The sequence below is a fragment of the Anguilla rostrata genome, chromosome 10 (genome assembly GCF_018555375.3).
Source record: "Anguilla rostrata isolate EN2019 chromosome 10, ASM1855537v3, whole genome shotgun sequence".
NCBI lineage: Eukaryota > Metazoa > Chordata > Actinopteri > Anguilliformes > Anguillidae > Anguilla > Anguilla rostrata.
In genome coordinates, this window is record NC_057942.1 from 7,658,307 (window position 1) to 7,678,306 (window position 20,000).

The 20,000-nt window shown below is 51.3% G+C and overlaps 1 protein-coding gene across 1 annotated transcript in view; it reads left to right on the top strand.

Annotated features, from left to right (window-relative positions):
* The window catches only part of sema4c (sema domain, immunoglobulin domain (Ig), transmembrane domain (TM) and short cytoplasmic domain, (semaphorin) 4C), a 48,742-nt gene that overhangs the window by 27,447 nt on the left and 1,295 nt on the right, over window positions 1-20,000 (top strand). Inside the window, exons 2-16 of the mRNA XM_064353761.1 lie at window positions 666-871; window positions 5,524-5,678; window positions 6,453-6,515; window positions 6,976-7,074; window positions 8,002-8,098; window positions 8,455-8,568; window positions 9,189-9,340; window positions 9,686-9,861; window positions 10,264-10,408; window positions 10,864-11,077; window positions 13,728-13,843; window positions 14,509-14,666; window positions 14,801-14,889; window positions 15,534-18,177; window positions 19,151-20,000. The exon at window positions 19,151-20,000 is cut by the window's right edge and continues 1,295 nt beyond it. Coding sequence (XP_064209831.1) covers window positions 769-871; window positions 5,524-5,678; window positions 6,453-6,515; window positions 6,976-7,074; window positions 8,002-8,098; window positions 8,455-8,568; window positions 9,189-9,340; window positions 9,686-9,861; window positions 10,264-10,408; window positions 10,864-11,077; window positions 13,728-13,843; window positions 14,509-14,666; window positions 14,801-14,889; window positions 15,534-16,420 — 2,568 coding nt within the window. The 5' untranslated portion in view covers window positions 666-768 and the 3' untranslated portion in view covers window positions 16,421-18,177; window positions 19,151-20,000. The remainder of the gene's footprint in view (window positions 1-665; window positions 872-5,523; window positions 5,679-6,452; window positions 6,516-6,975; window positions 7,075-8,001; window positions 8,099-8,454; window positions 8,569-9,188; window positions 9,341-9,685; window positions 9,862-10,263; window positions 10,409-10,863; window positions 11,078-13,727; window positions 13,844-14,508; window positions 14,667-14,800; window positions 14,890-15,533; window positions 18,178-19,150) is intronic.

Here is a 20,000-nt window from a genome sequence, read left to right on the forward strand (position 1 = left end):
CAGTAAAGCCGGGCTCGTTCCGTTTCCCCGAGAATATTTCGATGAGCCAGGACTTTTGTCGGCGCGCTCTCTTCCTGTTTCCCGACAGACAAAAATCAATGCGCCTCAGATTGATATTGCAATCCTGTAAAAAAAAAAAAAGAAAAAAAGGCTGGGTAGCGGACGCGCCGCGGCGAAACCGCCATTCATCGGACCCGTTCCTTTTGAGCCGCCATCAGCATGCGGGCTCAGAGATCCGCCTTTTCGTAAACACGTTTGACATTTCGCACGTATCTGAAAGTCCGGGGATTTTTTTGTTGTTGTTATGGAATAGTAATATAGACGGTGCGGAGGTGCAGAATCCTGATAGTGCTGTACGGGCGCTTGTCAGAGGAAGAGGAGGAGGAGGAGGAGGAGGAGGAGGAATTTGACGGCAGTCTTGTTTTTGAAGTGTCGCCTTGTCGCTGTGAGTGTGGCGTTAGTCATAAATATTGTTATCGATGCTTGGAATTTTTAAAGCATTTTTAATATGTCCTTCTCAAGACGATGTTGCTAATCCAGGGCCATGTTGTGAGTGACTGTTGTCCAAAATCATTTTGGCTGATCCATCTGTAAATGTCTGGAAGATGTCACAACAGTTGCTGCAGGAACGCCTTGCTCACAGTGCATCTCCTCTATTTTTATAGGTCACTGTGAAACAGACGGACGGGAGGCCGCTCGTCTTCCTCGCCTGCCTTGCACCTTCCAGCCACAGAGCCCCCATAAGTTTGAGGAGGCGGAGTCAGAGCAATGGGCGGGGCAAGAGTCCTGCTGTTGTTGCTCCTGATTGGTTGGGGAAAGGTCATGTGTATAAACTGGAACCCAATCCCACGCAAGACCATCAAACACAGTGGTGAGTAGCCAGTGTCCATGGTACATGTATAAAATGTCGCTATTCTCAAACTTAAGTGATAATAGTAAGCCAGCTGCTGCCTGTCCCCTCAACTTGGAGAGAATCTCTTCATGAATTTCTTCCTCAGAATTGACTTTTTACCTTCTGTCCCTTTATTCATTTCTGTTCTTTTTCCCTCTCTTCTCTCGCTTTTATGCACTTCTTTTTCCTTCATCCCCCCATTAGAAGTCCTTATGCTCACTTTTCCGCCTTTGAGTAAAAATTGAAAAGGCCTTTCTAAAAGAGATTGTATTTCTGGTCTACCTTCCTGGGGCATTATATTAAAAAAGCCCTATTCTGTTCATCCTTTTGTTAGCTTCATTTTCTTCCCTCTTCTTTCTCCCTTTCTGTCTCTCACTCCCTTTTTGTCCCTCTCTCCCTCTCTTTCCTTCTCTGCGTGCGTCTGTTTCTCTCTCTCTCTTTCCCTCTCTCTGCGTACGTCTCTCTCTCTCTCCTCCCCCCCTTCCACGTTTCACGAGGGGTGGGGGAACTGGAATGGAAAAAAAAAAAAAAACGATCGACGCGCAATCAATGGCGGACTGGAAAAACACAAACACTGGCTGACACACGAGCAGACTGTACTCGCACCGTCTCACGAGCGAATGCTCCGGCTCACGCATACATACGTACATAAATGTGTACACAAACACAAACACACACACACACACACACGCATTTAAACACTGTCTCGCTGAGATTCACTTTTATGCGTGTACTCACACAGGCACAATCCCGCACACGCTCACACACACGGTCTCACCCTCAGCGAAACCAACTGCTGAGGGCCAACTGCAGACTGCCTTAAAAGGGCAAGAAAAAACCTCAACAGCAAGGGGTGAGAGGAGAGATAGAAAGACAGAGGGGGAGAGAGGGAGAGAGGGAGGGAGGGAGGGAGGGAGAGGGGGGAAATACACAGATTTCAGGCTGTAAATGTAGAGCGTATGTGTCATGTGTGCACAGGCCATATGAACAATCACTGTGTTCATGTGAGAGACGCCGGCGAGAGAGTGAGAGAAAGAGGGGGAGAGAGGAAGAGAGAAAGAAAGGGCAGTGTGTGTATAATGCTTAGACTGGCAGTCTGAGGGATTTAGTGCTCTCAGTCCTTCGTTGGGGGGTGGGGCTGGGGGGGGTAGTGGGGTTGAGGGGGGTAGTGGAGATGGAAGCGCAGATAATATTTACCCCCCCCCCCCCCACGCAGGCCCCGCCTCTGTAATTACGTGTGGCTTAAAGTAATTTGCGTTTTAAAGGGGGGGGGGGGAGTAGTAACTGCTTACTCTTCTCTCTTTCTTTCTACTTTTTCTTTCCTCAACCTCTTCCGTCTCTTTTCTCTCGCCCCCCCTTTTTTTTATTTTAAACTCCTGGCTGTCCCGAAAAAGCCGCTCTGACCCAGTTCCTCGGTTTAACTGGTTATTTTCCGAAAACTTGGTGCGGCAAGAGCAGCAGGGGATCTGCAGTCTGCCTACGTGCCACGAACGGTTAAAACCTTAAAGCTGTAAAAGCTGGGACGCCCCCCGCACTGCCCTCCCCCGCCCCCATCCTCTCCCTCTACCCCACCTCCTCACTCCCACCATCCAACATCCAAAATTACAGACCCCAGGCCCCTGTTAGGCTCAGGAGCTGTGGTCAGGGCAAGGGAGAGCGAGCGAGCGAGCGAACAAGTGAGAAAGAGAAAAGAGAGAGAGAGAGAGAGAGAGAGAGAGAGAAAGAGAAGGAAAGAGAGAGAGAGAGAGAGAGAGAGAGAGAGAGGAGAAGAGAGAGAGAGGAGAGAGAGAGGAGAGAGAGAAGCAGAGAGAGAGAGGAGCCAAGAGAGAGAGAGAGAGAGAGAGACGCAGAGAGAGAGAGAGAGAGAGAGAGAGAGAGAGGTAGCTGCACTTTTTTGTTTGCAGGGGGAACAAAAGAAAAACATCGCTGCTTCGAGGTGGCTAATGCTAGCTTTGATCTGGAGAGAGGACGAGGGGCGAGAGCAAGAGGAATAAGGAGAGCACTGGTAAAAAAAGTGAAAGAGGGGTGACTGAAAGAACCAGATTTAGGAAGAAAGCGAGAGAGAGAAAGAGAGAGAGAGAGGGAGAGAGAAAGAGAGACGGTGAGTTTGTAAAGTGAAGTATAATGAAGACAGAGCGATCCAGAGTACAGTGTGGAGAGCGGGAGAGCGGGAGGGCTGGAGGTTGATCTCTCTCTACCCGCCAATTACAGTAATGACTGGTTTGCTGAAGGCAGCAGGGCCGAGTGGGGGCGGGGCCGGTGGGCGGGGGCGGGGCAAGGCCGCCTGCACGATAGAGGGAGGACAAGCTCGACGTCCGTGGAAATAAACGAGTGTCGTACGTCTTTCCACCATGCGCAAAAACAGGCCCGTGCTCCTTTTCTTTTAGGGGGGGGTTTGATTTTCCGAGAGAGAGAGAGAGAGAGAGAAGAAAGAGAAAGAGATAGAGAGAGAGAGAAAGAGAAAGAGAGTTGCCCTTATCCAGACTGCATATGAAAGTGGTTTTTTTTTTATCCCCGTTTCATAACCAGTGAGCCCACCTGCAATTTGAAGCAGAAAGCCTCAAAGACAATATTTTTCCTCCCCTCCCTCCCCCTTTAATGGAATAAGTTATGAAGGAGCAGGGGCGAGCGGCTTGCTGAAGTGTGTGTGTTTGAGTTTCTCTGCTCTTCGTCCTCAGGGCACTTCCTCCCTCCTTTTATTTCATTTTATTTTTTTCCCTTTTTCTTAATGCTACTTTTACTACTTTTGCTTCCACACCCAGACCATCTCTCTCTCTCTGTCTCTCTTCCTCTCTCCCCCTCTTTCTCGCTCTGCCTCCTAATCTAACACAATTATAGCACTTCCAATCTTGACAGACTTACCCCTCCTCCATCTCTCTACCTCCCTCTCAGTCTTTCTCCTCTCTCTTTTATTTGCTTTTCTTCTCTTTCTCTCTCTCCCTCCATTGTTTTCTCTCTCTTTCTGTCTGCTAATATGACGATTACAGTGCTTCCAATCTCAACAGTCTTACCCTCCCTCAGATTTACCCCGTCTGACTGTTCAGCTGTGAGCTCTTCATGAGCTGGCTCGCATGGGGGGTGGGGGGGCTAGAAGTGTGTTTGTACGTGTGAAGGCATCAGCCTTTGTGTGAGCTTTCCTGTCTGTCTCCCTGTGTGTGTGTGTGTGTGTGCGCGCACGTGCGTGTCTGTGTGTGTTTGTGTCTGCGTGTCTGCGTCTTTGTGTTTGCGCGTGTGTTTATAAGTGTGTCTTTCTCCGAGCGATTTTGTGTTTCTGTGTTTTCTGCTTCAAAGGGCTTAAAAATAGTCGTTTAATTACAGTGTAGTCTGCGAGCTCTGCCATAGTTATGAGCTATATGCAGAGCCTGGCTGTATTTATAGCCAACCCGAGCAGAGCTGAGCAGAGAGACGGGTCAGATCATAACCCGCGCAGGGAAATCTCGGCCGCGCTACAGGACAACCTGCCCTCTCCCACCCCTCCCTCCCACCCCCCTGACCCCGTTTCGCCCAAAACCTGAGGCCTCTGGAAGGACAGTGTGACCAGCAATATTGCCGCAAAATATGGGGGGGGGGGGGGGATGTTTGAAAATACTGCCTCTTCACTGGGTGGAGGGGGGGGGGGGGCAGGGTGCTCGGTGTCCTTTACAGGGTTGGGCTGACATGACTTCGCGTCGGTTTCTTTGGTTTCTGGGCTTGAGGTATGTCGGCCATTATGCCTTGATCTTCTGTGGGATCAGGACCTCGTAAAACTTGTTCTATCTCTGCCTGCACCTTCCCTCCCTTTTCTGAAAGAATGGTGACGGAAACAAAAGATTCCCCCCCCCCCCCCCCCCCCACCCCCACACCCCACCCCATCCCCCTCAAACAAACTGCCAAAGAACAGCTCAGTGCTGGGCCATTGGAAACATTCATCTTCTTGGCATATGAAATTGACTTTAATACCCGACTGTAGTTTCAAACATGCACACATAGACAAGATTCACTCTCATTTCTAGAGAAATGTTCCGGTTTGTAGGAAGGTACATTGAAGGATTTTGTGTGCGTGCGCATGCATGAGTGGGTGTGTGTCTCTGTGTGTGTGTGTGTGTGTGTGTGTGTTTATGTTCTATGGAACCAAAACAGATGTGCTTCTTGTTTCCTTAGGGGACAAATTCTCTCAACACACCCAACAACATAACACACAAAGCTCTGTTTCTCAAATTTCGTGGGCTACTTTTAATCTCTCTTTAGATTAAAACGTGATTCTTCTATCTTTTATTGTTTCTTGGACCTCTCTTTCTCTCTCTATATATATATATCTCTTTCATCCACCCTTACTTGTGTCCTCCTGCTCTCCTGTTACCCCTCCCCCCATTCTCTCTCTCTCTCTCTCATCCTCACCCTGGAATATGACCTCGGTTTTGGATTTAACTGTTAGCCAGAGCAGCACGAGGGCGAAAAAAAATGCAATTATACAAGCTCAGCCAATCGTAAATGGGCTGAACCCTGAGAACTTTTTTTGTGAGGTAATGAGACGCGTTAGCATGAATTAGCCATAGGCGTGAAAACCTGCTCGTTTTTGGGAGGTACTCTGACCCGCCGTGTCTGAAGGTCCTGAGAACGTGTGCACCCCTCTCTCTCCCCCCTCCCGCCAGATGTGTGCGACAGCGTGGCCCGGTTTCGGGCGGCGGGGGTGTGGAACTACACCATGGTGACGCTGGGGGAGCACGACCGCGTCCTCTACGTGGGGGCCCGCGAGGCCATATTTGCCCTGGACCCCAGTGACATCAGCAGGCAGCTCCGACCCCAGGTACCCGTGCCGACTCCGCCCGTCGGTAGCACCCCGCTCGCCGTGAGAAAGGGGGCACATTTTTAATTGGTCGTTAAGTTCTGACCAATTTCTCTTATTTAGCCTCAGCGTGACCTGGATCATGCAAATTTATGAAACGCTTAGGATGGATCTGTTTGAGTTAAAATGTGTGAATGACATATATTTTATTCATGTGCATGTACTGTTGCTCATATTTTGCTCATTTTCTCACAGAGAGTAGTCACTTTTCACACTTTTCACACTGTGGGGAATAGCTTGCCAAGTCATGCAGTAGAGGCAGAAACTCTGGGGGTTTTCAAAACCAGGCTTGACACAGTGCTGGGTACTATCTAGGTAAACCGAGCACTAGATACAGTTTAGTTAGGAAAATGGCGAGCATCGTTGGGCTGAATGGCCTGTTCTCATCATCATGTAATGTTATGTTATAATGGCTATGTCATATCGCTGTAGAGAAACCAGTAAAAGATTGCAGATTGTCCACAAATTTTGACAGACAGACACCTCTAGATTTACCAGTACCCAGAATGCAGTTCTACTGCCATTCTCCACGATTCTCAAAAGCTACAGGAGTGTTCTGAAAATTTACCGGCACCAAAGTAAGTCAAAGCGTTTTAAAGGAAAGGCTCAGCAGAGCTCTACTGAGCGACGGGGTGTGTGCGTGTGATCCGCTCAGCGACACAGAGAGTGGCAGCCGCTCACGGCAGTTGTCTCCAGCTCAGTCCCTCATCAAACGCCCCTCCCCCTCTCTTTCAGATTGACTGGGCAGCCCCACAGGAGAAGAAGAAGGAGTGCGTGACCAAGGGCAAGAACAACCAGGTACAGACTCCATGGTCACTGCACGTTAAGACACACAGACCCACACAGACGCACGCGCACACACACATACACGCACACACACACACACACACACATACACACGCACACACACGCACTCACACACAGACACAGACACACACACACACACTCTCATACACACACACTCAGAATCCTACCATTCAGATTACTGACTATATGAATCATATTGTTACTATGACAATAGTAATGTAACAGCAATAGTGCCATTTTACCACAGTGTTGTTTAATAATAATAATAATAATAATAATAATAATAATAATAATAATAATAATAACCATTATAATAATAATGTTATTAGAAATAAAGATACAAAGTAAATAATAGCTCATATGTACTCTCTCTCTCTCTCTCTCTCTCTCTCTCTCTCTCTCTCTCTCCTCCCTCCCTCCCTCCCTCTCTCGCTCTCTCTCTCGGTAACAGACGGAGTGCTTCAACTACATCCGTTTCCTGCAGAGCTACAACCACACTCACCTGTACACCTGTGGCACCTACGCATTCCAGCCCACCTGCACCTACATTGTAAGTACTCAGTCAGAGACCTGCTTGGGGGCCAGTGTGGTGGAGGTGGAGGTGGAGGTGGTGGGAGGGGTGGAGGGGTTAGTTGGGTGGAGGGGGGGTCAGCGCGTGATAAGGAGCCTGGGTCTGGCAGGATCAATAGGCGCTGCTCTCTCGCTTCTGTTTTTAAAAGCCGAAGCTCTGGTCGAGTCAGCTACCCAGCTAACGGTTTTCAGGCCTCAGAACATTCCCAGAATTTTAGGAAGATTAGCCTCAGCGTTCCCAGAGCGGATATTTTGTCCGGTTTCCTGGACGTCCCCTGAAAGTTACCTTTACGTCACAGGAAAGATCGCTGGGACAGTCTTAGAATGCTATTCAGTTTTAATGTGACAGTTAAGAAAGTTTTGAATTTGAGTTTGAATGATTTTGCGTCATTTTTCGGTGACTAACAGAGCTGGCTTTGAACAATACTCTATTCTAAGAACGTTAAGTGGAACATTGTCTCGTAGTAGCGTTACCTCACAACCAATTAGCAATGTAGCCGCGATGGTTCTGCAAAAGGCTCTGAGCGCTCAGGGTTGTTTGCTGTGTCAGGTGAACTGTAGCATAAGCTAACGGGCTTTTTTCCCCCTTCATTGTGCCGAGCCCCTGACTGCGAGCTGACAGCTCAGCAGGGCGTGGGCTGGCCCTCGCTCTCTGTGTGCGTCCGGCCACAGCTGTCACAGGCCAGACACCGCCACCGGCGCAGTCACAGCGCAGTCACAGCGCAGTCACAGCGTGTGTCACTCCGACCAACCGCGTCACGCGGCGAAGGGCTGCTCACTAACCCTGCCAATCTGTGTGTGTGTGTGTGCGTGTGTGTGTGTGTGTGTCCCTGTGTGTGTGTGTGTGTGTGTGTGTCCCTGTGTGTGTGTGTGTCTGTGTGTGTGTGTGTGTGTGTGTCCCCCTCAGAATGCAGATCGCTTCACTTTGGACAGCGCCGCCCTGGAGGATGGGAAGGGAAAGTGTCCATATGACCCAGCCAAGGGCCATATTGGGCTGCTGGTTGGTAAGTGTGCACTCGATTTGCCTCTGTGTGTGTGTGTGCTCGCTTGTGTGTATCAGTACTGAGGGAGCTGTGTGTACAGGTGTGTGTCAAGTATATCAGAGTTGGGGGGTAAAGGGGGGGGGGGGGGCGATGGGGGCAGGTCCTCTATAATTCAGCCACTGAAGGAAATAAATTGAAATTCAATTAATTAACTTAAAAACCCTTACTAGACATCACGGGCATTTTCTGTCCCTTCAGCTGAAGTTCAGGTTCGCTGACCAAATTAAATCGTACGTGACCCCACGGCCCGCAGTTAACCAGGAGCGCTCGCCACGCACCACTCACGCACCGTCCGTGCCCCCCCCCCCCCCCCCCAGATAAGGAGCTGTACTCCGCCACCGTCAACAACTTCCTGGGGACGGAGCCGGTGATCCTGAGGAACCTGGGACCGCACCACAGCCTGAAGAGCGAGTCCTCCATCTGGCTCAAGGGTGAGCAGCGAGGAGGGAAAAGGGCGGGAAGGAGAACCGGGAGAGTGCGGGGCTGATGTTGGCTGAGATATAGACATAATATAGTGCTGATGGGGAAATGGAACGAGAGATCGGCTGGTAAGATAGAATGAGATAGTGATGGTAGGATGGAATGAGATAGCAGCTGGTAGAATGGAAGACGATGGCGAATAGTACAGATAGCAGCTAGTAGTATGGAGCGAGATAGCAACTGCTAGGATGGATCAAAATATGACAGGTGGTATTATGGAATGAGATAGCGACTGGTAGGATGGAATGAGATTGATGTAGATAGATGATGAGGTTTACAGGGGCTAAGAAGAGGTATTGAAATTGGGTGAGATCGCCCTCCCTCTCTCTCTCTTTCTCTCTGTCCCTCACACTCTCATCACTCCCTCGCCTAATCTAATGCAATTACAGCAAGTCCTCCCCACTTTCTATCAATCTCTCTCCCTCCCTCCCTCCCTGTTTCTCCCTCTCTCTGTTTTCACTCTGATTGACTGAGTGTGTTGATGAGCTGGCTCAGGGCTGGTCTGCCCAATGCGCTCACCCCCTCTTGGTGTTCCCCTCAATGCGCTCACCCCCTCTCATGTCCCCCTCAGAGCCGGACTTTGTGGGCTCGGCGCTGGTTCCGGAGAGCAGCGGGAGCAGGGAGGGCGACGACGACAAGATCTACTTCTTCTTCAGCGAGCACGCGGAGGAGCTGGCCTGCGACAGCGAGGTCACTGTGGCACGCGTGGCCCGGGTCTGCAAGGTGAGCACACACACACACACACACACACACATACACACTCACTTACTCACGCACACACACACACACACACACACACACACACCACTCACACACACTCACACACACCACACACACTACACACCACACACACTCACACACACTCACACAACCACACACACACACACCACACTCTCACACACACACACACACACACACACACACTCACACACACACACACACACACACACACACACACACACACTCACACACACACTCACACTCACACACACTCTCACTCACACACACACACATACACTCACAGGCATGAATTTCCATCATGATTGACAGCACTGTTTGTCCAATCAGGGGGACCAGGGGGGCACGCGCACCCTGCAGAAGAAGTGGACCACCTTCCAGAAGGCCCGCCTCGTCTGCTCCCTCCCTGAGCGTCACGTGACCTTCAACAACCTGCGCGCGGTCTTCACCCTGCCCGGCCCGGACTGGCGGTCCACGGCCTTCTACGGCATCTTCCACGCCCAGTGGTGAGTCAGAGCGCAGGCCGTGGGACGGTTCCGTCTGACTGAGCCTTACCGCCTGTCCGTCTGTTTCCACAGGCCACACTGGTTTTGTTTTCACTTTTTTCAGTGCCTCTTTGCTTTGTCTATGAGTTTCAGAACATTGCTCATCAACCCATGCTCCCTCTCTCTGCCCCTACCTCTCTCTCTCTCTCCCTCCTCCTCCTCTCTTTCTCTTCCTCTTCCTTCTCCTCCATCTTTCTTACCCCCTCCTTTATTCTCTTTTTTAATCGTATGTCTCCCCTTACGTTCCTTCCCTTCCTTCTCCCCCTGTCTCACTATTTTCTTTACTCTTTCTTTCTCACTCTGGCGTTTCCCCATATCCCGTTCCCCCCTGACCCTCTCTCCCCCCCCGTCTCTCCCTCTCAGGGGCGACGTGGACGTGTCGGTCGTGTGCCGGTACCACATCGGCGAGGTGAAGAGTGTGTTCGACGGGCCGTACATGGAGTACCGCGAGGCCTCTCAGCGGTGGGACCGCTACACGGGCCCCGTGCCCAGCCCCCGCCCCGGGTCGGTGAGTACCAGAGAGAGAGAGAGGGAGGGAGGGGGAGGGAGGGGGGGAGAGAGGAGAGAGAGGGGGAGGGAGGGAGGAGGGAGAGGAGAGGGAGGAGGGGAGAGAGAGGAGAGAGAGAGAAGAGGAAGGGGGGAAGAGAGAGAGAGAGGGGGGGAGAGAGAGAGAGAGAGAGAGAGGGAGGGAGGGGGAGAAAGAGGGAGAGAGAGAGGGATGGAGGGGGAGAGAGAGAGGCGAGAGAGAGAGGGGAGAGAGACAGAGGAGAGAGAGGAGAGAGAGAGGGGGGGAGAAGAGAGAAAGGGAGGGAGAGAGCGAGTGAGAGAAAGAAGAAGGGGGGGAAGAAGAGAGAGAGAGGGAGAGAGTGAGTGAGAGAGAGAGAGAGAGAGAGAGAGAGAGCCTAAAGCAGCGGGAGGGCCTCTAATAAGCTCTATTTCCGTCTCCCTGCGCCCGTCGCTCAGTGCATCACCAACTGGCACCGGGAGAACGGCTTCAACAGCTCCCTGCAGCTGCCCGACTCCACGCTCAACTTCGCCAAGAAGCACCCGCTGATGGAGCGGGCCGCCGCGGCGCGCCCCCTGCTGCTCACCAAGGGCATCAACTTCACCCGGCTGGCGGTGGACCGGGTCATCGCCCTGGACCAGAAACCCTACAGCGTGCTCTTCGTCGGGACAGGTAGGCCTTAGCCCCGCCCCCTTTCCCCACCCGCCCCCTCCAGACCCAGCTAACATCCTCCCCTAGACCCAGCTAACAGCCTCCCCTTCCCTCTGAGTGACAGTTACAGTTCGGCCGTTTGGCAAAAGTCTCCCCCTCCCGCCCCCCGAAATCGACTTATTTAACACGGTGGGCAAGCACCACTCAAGCGGGTAATCACAATCTCGCCCGGGCTGCCATCATGGCGCATGGCATAAGGCCCGCTTCCCTTCAGCCGGCAGACCACAGAGACAGCAGCCATTGGTCAACTCTCCCTGCAGGGCAGGGAGGCTTCCTATTGGCCGCTGTTTAACGTGTCACTCCGCCCTGAACTTTTGCTTTTTTCTTTTTTAGCCCACTTTGCTTTCCTTTCCCCAGAGCAGCTTTCATTCGGACGCACCAGAGACCCGGTCCTCGTGTTCCTCTCTGCTTCGTAACTATGGGAGACAGGCGTTTTCCGTCTCCCATGTTACCCTGCAGTCCGCTTGCCCGCCCCACGCCGGTGTCATCCCGGGTCACGCTCCTTAACGAGATCCAATTGGAAATTTTGGGATTCGGCAGCTGGGAGGCGGAACTTGCTGAGAATGTTAAGAACACAGAGCTGGGCATCTGGTGGGCGTGGAGAGAATGTGTGACCCAGCCCGTTACCGTGCAACACTGCGGGCCCCCCTCATTGGGCGGGTCACTGGTCGCCGGGTTAAAATTTAACCTTAATTTTAGCAGGCAGGTCAATTATGAACAGATTCTTATTTACAATGGGAGCCTTTTGAGAGGCAGAGAAGGTTCTGGAGGGTGAGAGGCGGAGAGCAAAAAGACAGAAAAAACGTTTTACCGCGTCGTGGCACAGGCCATGGCGGAACCGCTGAATGTCGCCGAGCGCAGCCTGGTCGCCCCCCCCCCCCCCCCCCCCCTCTCTGGGGTCCGGGCTTGAGCTTAACGCAGGATTCAACAGGCTGTTTTTTCCACGGAGTTCTCCTGCCAAAAACTCTGCCCCGCCAGCAGGCTTCATTACCCTTTAACTGCGGGGCGAGGGAACAGCTGATGCGCACAGACCAAATCTGTCTAAGCGGGCCACGGGACCGGGGCTTAGCCCGGGCGGAGCGCGCTCCCGCTCCCAAAAAGCTGGCGCGGGGGGAGGGGCGGCCCGATCCGTGATCTACTTACAACTTCATCCGGGATCATTTTTATCTGGCCCCAATCACGGCTGCGAGCTCGGGCACCTCTGCTCCGTGTTGTTTATGAGTGAAGCTCCGTCTCCCTGCCGTCGAAGCCACACCGCTGCAGTTTGGAGTGTCTGCAGAAGATTAATTAAAGGAGCATGACTAAGGACAGCACTGTGACAACGCACATTCGGTAATGCAATGCAGCACGCTCCCGTTATGAAGCTCCTCTTACCAACCAGAACCTCCTGTGGCTTAGCTGCAGTGTAGTATTGCGGTTGTGGATTTGGCCAGGTAACCTGACGGTTGTTGGTTTGATTCCCTGGCATGCATCTGCTGTTGTACCCTTCGGGCGAGGTCCATAACCTGAATTGCTTCAGTGTATACAGTGTATCCTGCTGTATAAAGATAAGATGCAAAATGCAAAAAGCTGTGCAAGTCGCTGTGGATAAGAGCATCTGCTAATGGCCTGTAATGTAAGAAGCAGAGAGGAGCAAAGGTAACTGGCTATCTGATGGGTCTCTAGAATCTGTGACTGGAGGTATTATGTCTGGTGAGGCTGCATTTAAAGGTGTTAGGTAGGAGCTGACCTGGGGTGAGTTTATCCAGCCGTAATCACAACCCCAGGTATTATGTGCGAGACTGAAACTGATCCGGGGTCAGGTCGCCCAGCTCTAGCCGTAGCCCCAGATATTACATTACGGGAGATTGTAACTGATCCAGGGTCAGTTCTTCTGGGTCAAGTTTATCAACAGATTAATCAGCATCGTGCAGGCAGTTGTTGTTGGCCCTCTGTCCCATTAATCCTGTTGTATTTCACACTCAGGCTCTCTGTCTGTAATCAGCACAAAGCTCCTCTACTCCAGTAATAGCAGTGTGTGGCTGGCTTATTTTTAACTGGTGATGGGAGAGTGTGCGTACACGAGCCCCATAATGGAGTTAAGAGTGAGCTGTCGATCACTGATTTGTTTGAACCAATCAGAGGATTTTGCTCTCTACAGCAAAACACAGGGATTATTTTTTTTTTTTTCCCAGAACAGTCAGCTGCTGATAGCTTATGGCACCTGCGCCTATCGCTGGTTTAATGAGGCTGCTCTCTCTCATCGCCGGTTTTCACCCTTTGAAGTGCAGGGTTTCTGGAATGTTCTTTCAGAATTCTATGTCAGCGTTCCAGAACTCCGTCGCTTTCAGTCACCGGTAGCGGTTGCTACATCAGCGTTAGAATGTTCAGTTAAGAACGCTCTAATTGCGTACTTGTGATCTCACACCTTAGAGGGTTAACCTTAAAGTGAGCAGCCAGGCGAGAACCCGATGAAAAAGGGGTCGCGTGAGGTCAGGCGTGCTCTCGGCTGCTTTAATTTAAAGTTCTGACCCGCCGCGGAGGCCGGCGGGCGCCGCGGCTCCCTGGGGCCGGCGGGGTTCTGACCGCGCGGCGACGGCTGAGCTCGTGTCTCGTCTCTCTCTCTCTCCAGCTGAGGGATGGCTCCAGAGGGCCGTGGTCCTGGACTCCGAGGCCCACGTGATCGAGGAGATCCAGCTGTTCGACCACCCCCAGCCCGTCGACAGCCTCACCATCTCGCACTCAAAGGTAATGCGTGTGCCTTACAGCCCATTATCACCCACCCTGCCGGGATTGGTGGGGGGGAGGGGGGGGCGGAGGGGTAGGGGGGTTGGTGCAATTCCATTTCAATTTAGTCAATTCGGGGCAAACAAATTGAAAGTCAATTCACAAATTGGAAAGAAGGTCCTCGAAGAACTTTGCTGCCTTTTATCACACCGGCAGTTGAATTTAAATTCTTTCTCAGATTGGTCTTTTGGCTTGTGTCAGCAGAACAAGGCCGCATAAGCTTAAATTAGGTAGACGTACATTTTTCAACACATTTATTTTTGTCTGCACAGAGAGTTTGTCAATGTGGGAAACAGCCCCAGTAGATACAGGGGCCCTCTGGGTCTTGGTTTGACTTATTACTTCATACTCTTTGTAGTCTTTAGGTAAATTTGAGCTTGAATGGGCTGAATGGCCTGTTCTCCTCATTATTCTTATGTCCTGTGTTATGTACTATATGTATATGTCTTATATGCTGCACTATGTGTTATGAAATTCATTTCCGGTATTGACTGTATTCAACAAGCACTCCACTCCACAAGCACTGACTCCACCCCACAAGCACTGACTCCACCCACAAGCACTGACTCCAGTCATAAGCAAAGGCCCCTCCCATAAACATTGGCTCCTCCCCCCTCTACCTGTAGAAGTTCCTGTACGTCGGCTCGCGCTCGGAGGTTCTCCAGCTCCCGTTGGCTAACTGCAGCCGGTACCAGTCCAGCCCCGACTGCCTGCTGTCCCGGGACCCCTACTGTGCCTGGGACAGCGAGGGGCGGGTCTGCATCCGCATCGACCTCCACCGCGGGTAAATCTTTTTTTATCTGGAGGTACTTCCCCGGAGCCTGAAGTAACTGCAGTAGCTAGCATTTGATCAAGGTTTGGTGGTGGTTGGGAAGGTTCCGGGGTAATGACAAAGTTCTCCTCCCTGCTCCCCCACAGCTCCACCTCCACCCTGACCCAGGACCTTGCCCTGGATCGCTTCATCCATAAGGCCAAATTCGACAAACCGGTTTTCATTCCCAGCTCAGGTAAGAAACACCCGAGCCTAATATAGCCCTCCCCCTAACCAAGGAGTCCGTGTCCCTAACAGAGTTCTATAAGGCACCAGGCAGTTTGGAGGGCTGTTTTTTAGAGCAGTGTTGGGGTGTCAGTTTTAATTAAGTAAAGTAATTTCACAGAGATTGATTGCAGTTCAGTTCGATTAACTAAATAATGCCTATAGAACTGGGATGTAAGAATCAATTTCAGGAGGGTTGGTGTGTACGCTGGTTGATGTTCTAGCCAATTGTTTTGGCTTAATGGTGTGTACACTGGTACTTGTTCTAACCAGTTTTTCTTTTCAATTATGTGCTTTAAAGCTGGATACACCAGTGTTGGTTCCCTCCTATATCAGCTCACAGTAAAATGTTTCCACCAAGGAGATCAATAATAGCAGATAAAATAAATGACTGGGTTAATTAAATAATTACTAGCAGAAGCTGGCATAATAGATCAAAACTGATATGCCTTCATTATTTACCCCTGCCCTGGAACTATTCTCAATGGTGGGTCAATAAATTAATTGGTTTTCAAGTTTTTTACTGAATCAAAATGGAATCGACTCAAGTTCAGCACATGCTGACACACCACTCTTCTTCCTCCTCCTCCTCCTCCCTCTCGCCCCCTTACCCAGACCCCTCCCGACCGAAGAACGTGACGGTGGTCGTCGGTTCCGACCTGGTCCTGCCGTGCCACCTGGTGTCCAACCTGGCCCAGCCCTCCTGGCTCCTGAACGAGAGAGAGCTCCCCCTGGGGGGCGGCGAAGGAGGCGCAACGGAGCCACGATTCGACCGGGCCCTCCGGGCTCTGGTCATCCCCAACGCCGGCCCCCAGCAGGCGGGCCGCTACACCTGCTACTCCGAGGAGCAGGGCGTGAAGTTCACGACGGAGCGCTACCTGGTCGCCGTGGTGGCCAGCGCCCCCGTCTTCATGGAGGCGCGCGCTCCGGACGGCAGCATGGGGCTGTTCTGGGTGCTGGTCATCACCCTGGGCGCCGTCTGCCTGCTGCTGATGGGCCTGGCGCTGTACCTGCGGCGCAGGCTCAAGCTGGCCCTGGGCAAAGGGGCGGAGATGAAACCGCTGGAGAGCACCCTGGTCTACCCCATCACCCTGCCCAAGGAGCCGCCCACGTTCGTGCCCAGCAAGATGGCGGGCGACGAGGACCGCTTCTGGGAGACGGGCGCCAACTACTACTACTCGGACGGGTCGCTGAAGATCGTGCCGGGCCACGCCCTCTGCCCCAGCAGCACGGGGCCCGTCACGCCCAGCGCCATCCCCGGCCAGCCAATCCACTCCCCCAGCCGGCTCAGCCTCACCAACATCCGCGGCTCCGGCAGCAACGGCTACATCCGGCTGAACCTGAGCTCGGCGGGGGAGGAGAGGGGCGGCGGGGGCCCGCTGGGCGGCGGCCTGGGCGGGGTGGGGAACGAGTACTCCAGCCCCTTCAAGGAGGAGCTCCGCCGGACCCTGCAGCAGAGAAGCGTGCTGCCGGACGCCAATCCCGAGGAGTCGTCGGTGTAGCTCCGCCCCCCCCCTCCCACTCGGCGTCGGCGAAAAAAGCCCCTGCGACTGCAACTCTTTTCAAAAAAAATTAAAAACTTAAAAAAAAGAAAAAAGACAACGGCAACTAACCTACCTCCCTCCATTATGGAGCGCCCGCCCCTCCTCCTCCTCCTCATCTTCTCTCTCGCCGTTCACGCGCTCTCTCGCCCAATTTTTTCGACTCACTCTCGCTCGGACCCCGTCTCGCGCCCCGGTCGGGCCCGGCGGAAGCCTGCATGCGGCCGTTCGTTTGGACAGCTGTGCCTCCGCCGCCTCCTTCGAAAGCGTCGCGGTCACGTTCTTCGCCGCCTCATTAACGTCTAACAACTGTGTAAATTCTGTAATTAGAGACAAGAGGAGTTCTCCTCGGGCACGGTGATCCGGCACAGGGAGGTGAGGAAGGATCCGTACGCCGGGAGCGACTGGAGTGTGTTGGACTCGACTGTCGTCCAATCGGGACGCCGAGAACGTTCTGGGACTGCGACAGAGCCAATCGGCGAGTGACACAGGCTGCATGAGAATGGACCACTTCAATTTCTGATGTTCTGAATTCCTTTCAAGCTTTTCTGCACTTAAAAGGGGGCAAGACTGAACGTCTGTTCTGTTGGGAACAGAGAGAGAGAGAGAGAGAGAGAGAGAGAGAGAGATACAAAGAACAAAATAAAACTGAAAATGAAATGACAATCATGTCCTCCCCCCCCCCTCCACCACCCCACCAGGAGGTGCACCTTGGGGGTGAAAGAAGGGAGAGATGGAGAGGTTTAAATGAGCTTGGTGAGAAAGAGACAGGGTGTTTTTTTTTTTAAATGAAGGACAGCACTCAGACTTTCTCAGCAATTCTGTTTGTACTTTGAAATCTTTTCCTTTGAGATTGTCTTTTGGCTCCTGTGATATTAATATATTGTGATGATGTTAATTAAGACGCCTTTTTCAAAGGAACTGTGTTATTTTCTATCTCTTTGGACCCTCGGGGCAAAAAAAAAAAGAAAAGAAAATGGGCGACAAAGGACCATTGAAGCACCTGTCGTTCTGAATGAATATGTGGGTTTGCCTCCCGCCCACCTTTATTCCTGTCTGCCGGGCCTGTTTCCCAGTCTCCCCGAATACCGTTCCCAGAAAGCATTTCAGCAAGTCTCGTGTGCTGCTGCAGACCTTTATCTTTGCCTTTTTTTTCCCTCGTGTTATCATAGACGTTCAATTTTAAAAGCTAACTTGTGTAAACGAAGCTCTCTCCACGTTTAGTGTGGGAGGACTCATGGTTTTATTATGCGGGCTGGAACGAAACAAAAACAAACAAAAGAGTTTTTATAAAATCAATATTTCAGATGAAGGCTTCGCTGTGCATGGGGTGCGTGGGCAGGAGTACTATGTGGAAAGTAAGCAAGCTTAATTTAAAATGTTATTTTGCAGCTGAACTGGCTGTCTCAACAAGTGCTTTATTGTACGTGTTTGGTGGTGGTGGTGGGGGGGGGAGATGGCTAGAACTGCCAAAAAACATGGCCTTTGGCTCCGCCCCTTTTGCACCCCTTTTGCCAAATTAGGTGTCTGCAGTGTTTCCTCAAGAGGTGGGCCTACAGCACCACCCCGGGACGAAGCCCCGCCCCCTCTATTTTGGGGGGGAATGGAAGAGCGGTCATGGGGGAGGACGGACAACCGGGGCGCTCTCTGGACAGACAGACAGACAGACAGAGAGAAGAGAACGCTCCAGTGATGACCTTCATGGCCTGTCTGCACAGGTACCCCGTTCTCCAGAAACTCATTACTACTATTCTGAAAACAGCCCTGAGGTCATCATTAAAATTTGTCGAGATTATCAATAAGGCTTTGTTGCACATTGTTAAGAGTATCCTGATAATAAGTTAAATCAATTAATCTACGTATAGTTTGTCTTGCACAAAAATCTCCAGAAAATTCGCACAAATGGCAAAAAATGTTTAATTTCTCCAATTTATCAACAAGGTATTATTGTTTAGTCACAACCTTTATTAGTTTTTGATTTATGAGATCTTTACATATAGAATTATAAATGTATATGAAAATGGCCCAAAAAAAGGATGTACAAGATTTTGGCATGACACAGATGATCATTTGGCATGCAGAAATCACAATTCATAGTTTTGTTATTTGACAGATACTTTTTGCTCAGGTGACTTACAAAAGTGCATTAAGCACGTCTAACACTACGTTACAATACACTTGAGCAGACAGTCTTACCCAGGGCGAATTGAAGTACGAGAGAACAAATGCATGTAGCTGAGTTACACAAGCAGCCGCACCAGACCTGGCTAACAGCATTCCCAGAGGAGTGTAAAGCTAACGTCTGTAGAGCACTGAATGTAACTATGCTAGCTGCGGTACTCTACAGCCAGATCTGAGAAGAGACCCAAGACATATTTGAGCAGAAAACTCATAAAATGAAGCACAACTTGATTTTGTCTGCCAAAGCAGTACCCCCCCCCCCCCCCCAATGCAGTACCCCCCCTATGCAGTACCCTCAGGGGAAGGCTGAATACATGAACCCGTCATGCCGAATCCGTTTGGTCTCCCCTGCAAGCGTTCCTCCTCAAAATAGCCACGATATTGCACGTCCCTTTATCTGATTGTTAAAGAACTGCCCTTGCTCTAGGTATGGTTTGTATTGATGAGTTTGTGCTGGCTTGCTGGATACATCAAACTAACCCTCTCTCTCTCTCTATTTCTGTGTTTCAGGGGGCAGATTTGTATCCACAGACAGCCGCAGGGACCCTGAAAAAATGAAGACTTTACCTGGAGCAAGGTGCTAACGCTAAAGACGAAATGAGTGAAATGGAGATGGAGAATGTTGAACTGAGTCCCCGGTGGAGAGGCACACAGAATGACCACTGTGGTTTATTATAGTGTTGCATGCTGTACAGCAATCATCCTGGCTAAGTATTTGCAATGGTCATAATGGTTCAAATGCATACCTTAGCGGTATGCACTTCAGTCTAATAACCAGATTTATTCATTGTTATTTTATTATTGATTTGGCGCCAACCGTGGGGCTGAACATGTCCGATTCCCTCCCTAATTTGGAATGTCTAGTTGACTATTTGTAGCCCCATTCATTTTCCTCAAACAAGACCAGGTCGAAACCTAGTATATGGCTGGACCGAACCTGGTGTAACTTTATCATTCAGTCACTCAGTCACAGACATGCGCGGTGTAACTTCATCACTCAGTCACTCAGTCAGTCACAGACATTCACGTTTATAGGGCTGGCCCCGCTGTTGCGGTCCAGCCAAAAAAAGTGGGGTCGCCAGCTGCTTCTTTTCACACCGCGGACTACAGCTAAGCTCGCACAGAGTGGAGTCAGAGGAAGACCTTTCATATGTAGCTTTGGCATGCAGTCCACGGGCATCCAGTTGACCTGGTGGGGTCACCAAGTGATCATACGTGTCTCGTGGCGTAGCCTGTAGAGCACTGTCCACATGCTCATTACGAGCCGTGATGTTGGCGGTTCGAGTCCCTTTGTCGCACGTCTCTCCCTCTCTCTTCCCTGTTCTTCCTGTCTCTCTACACTGTCCTATTCAATAAAGCT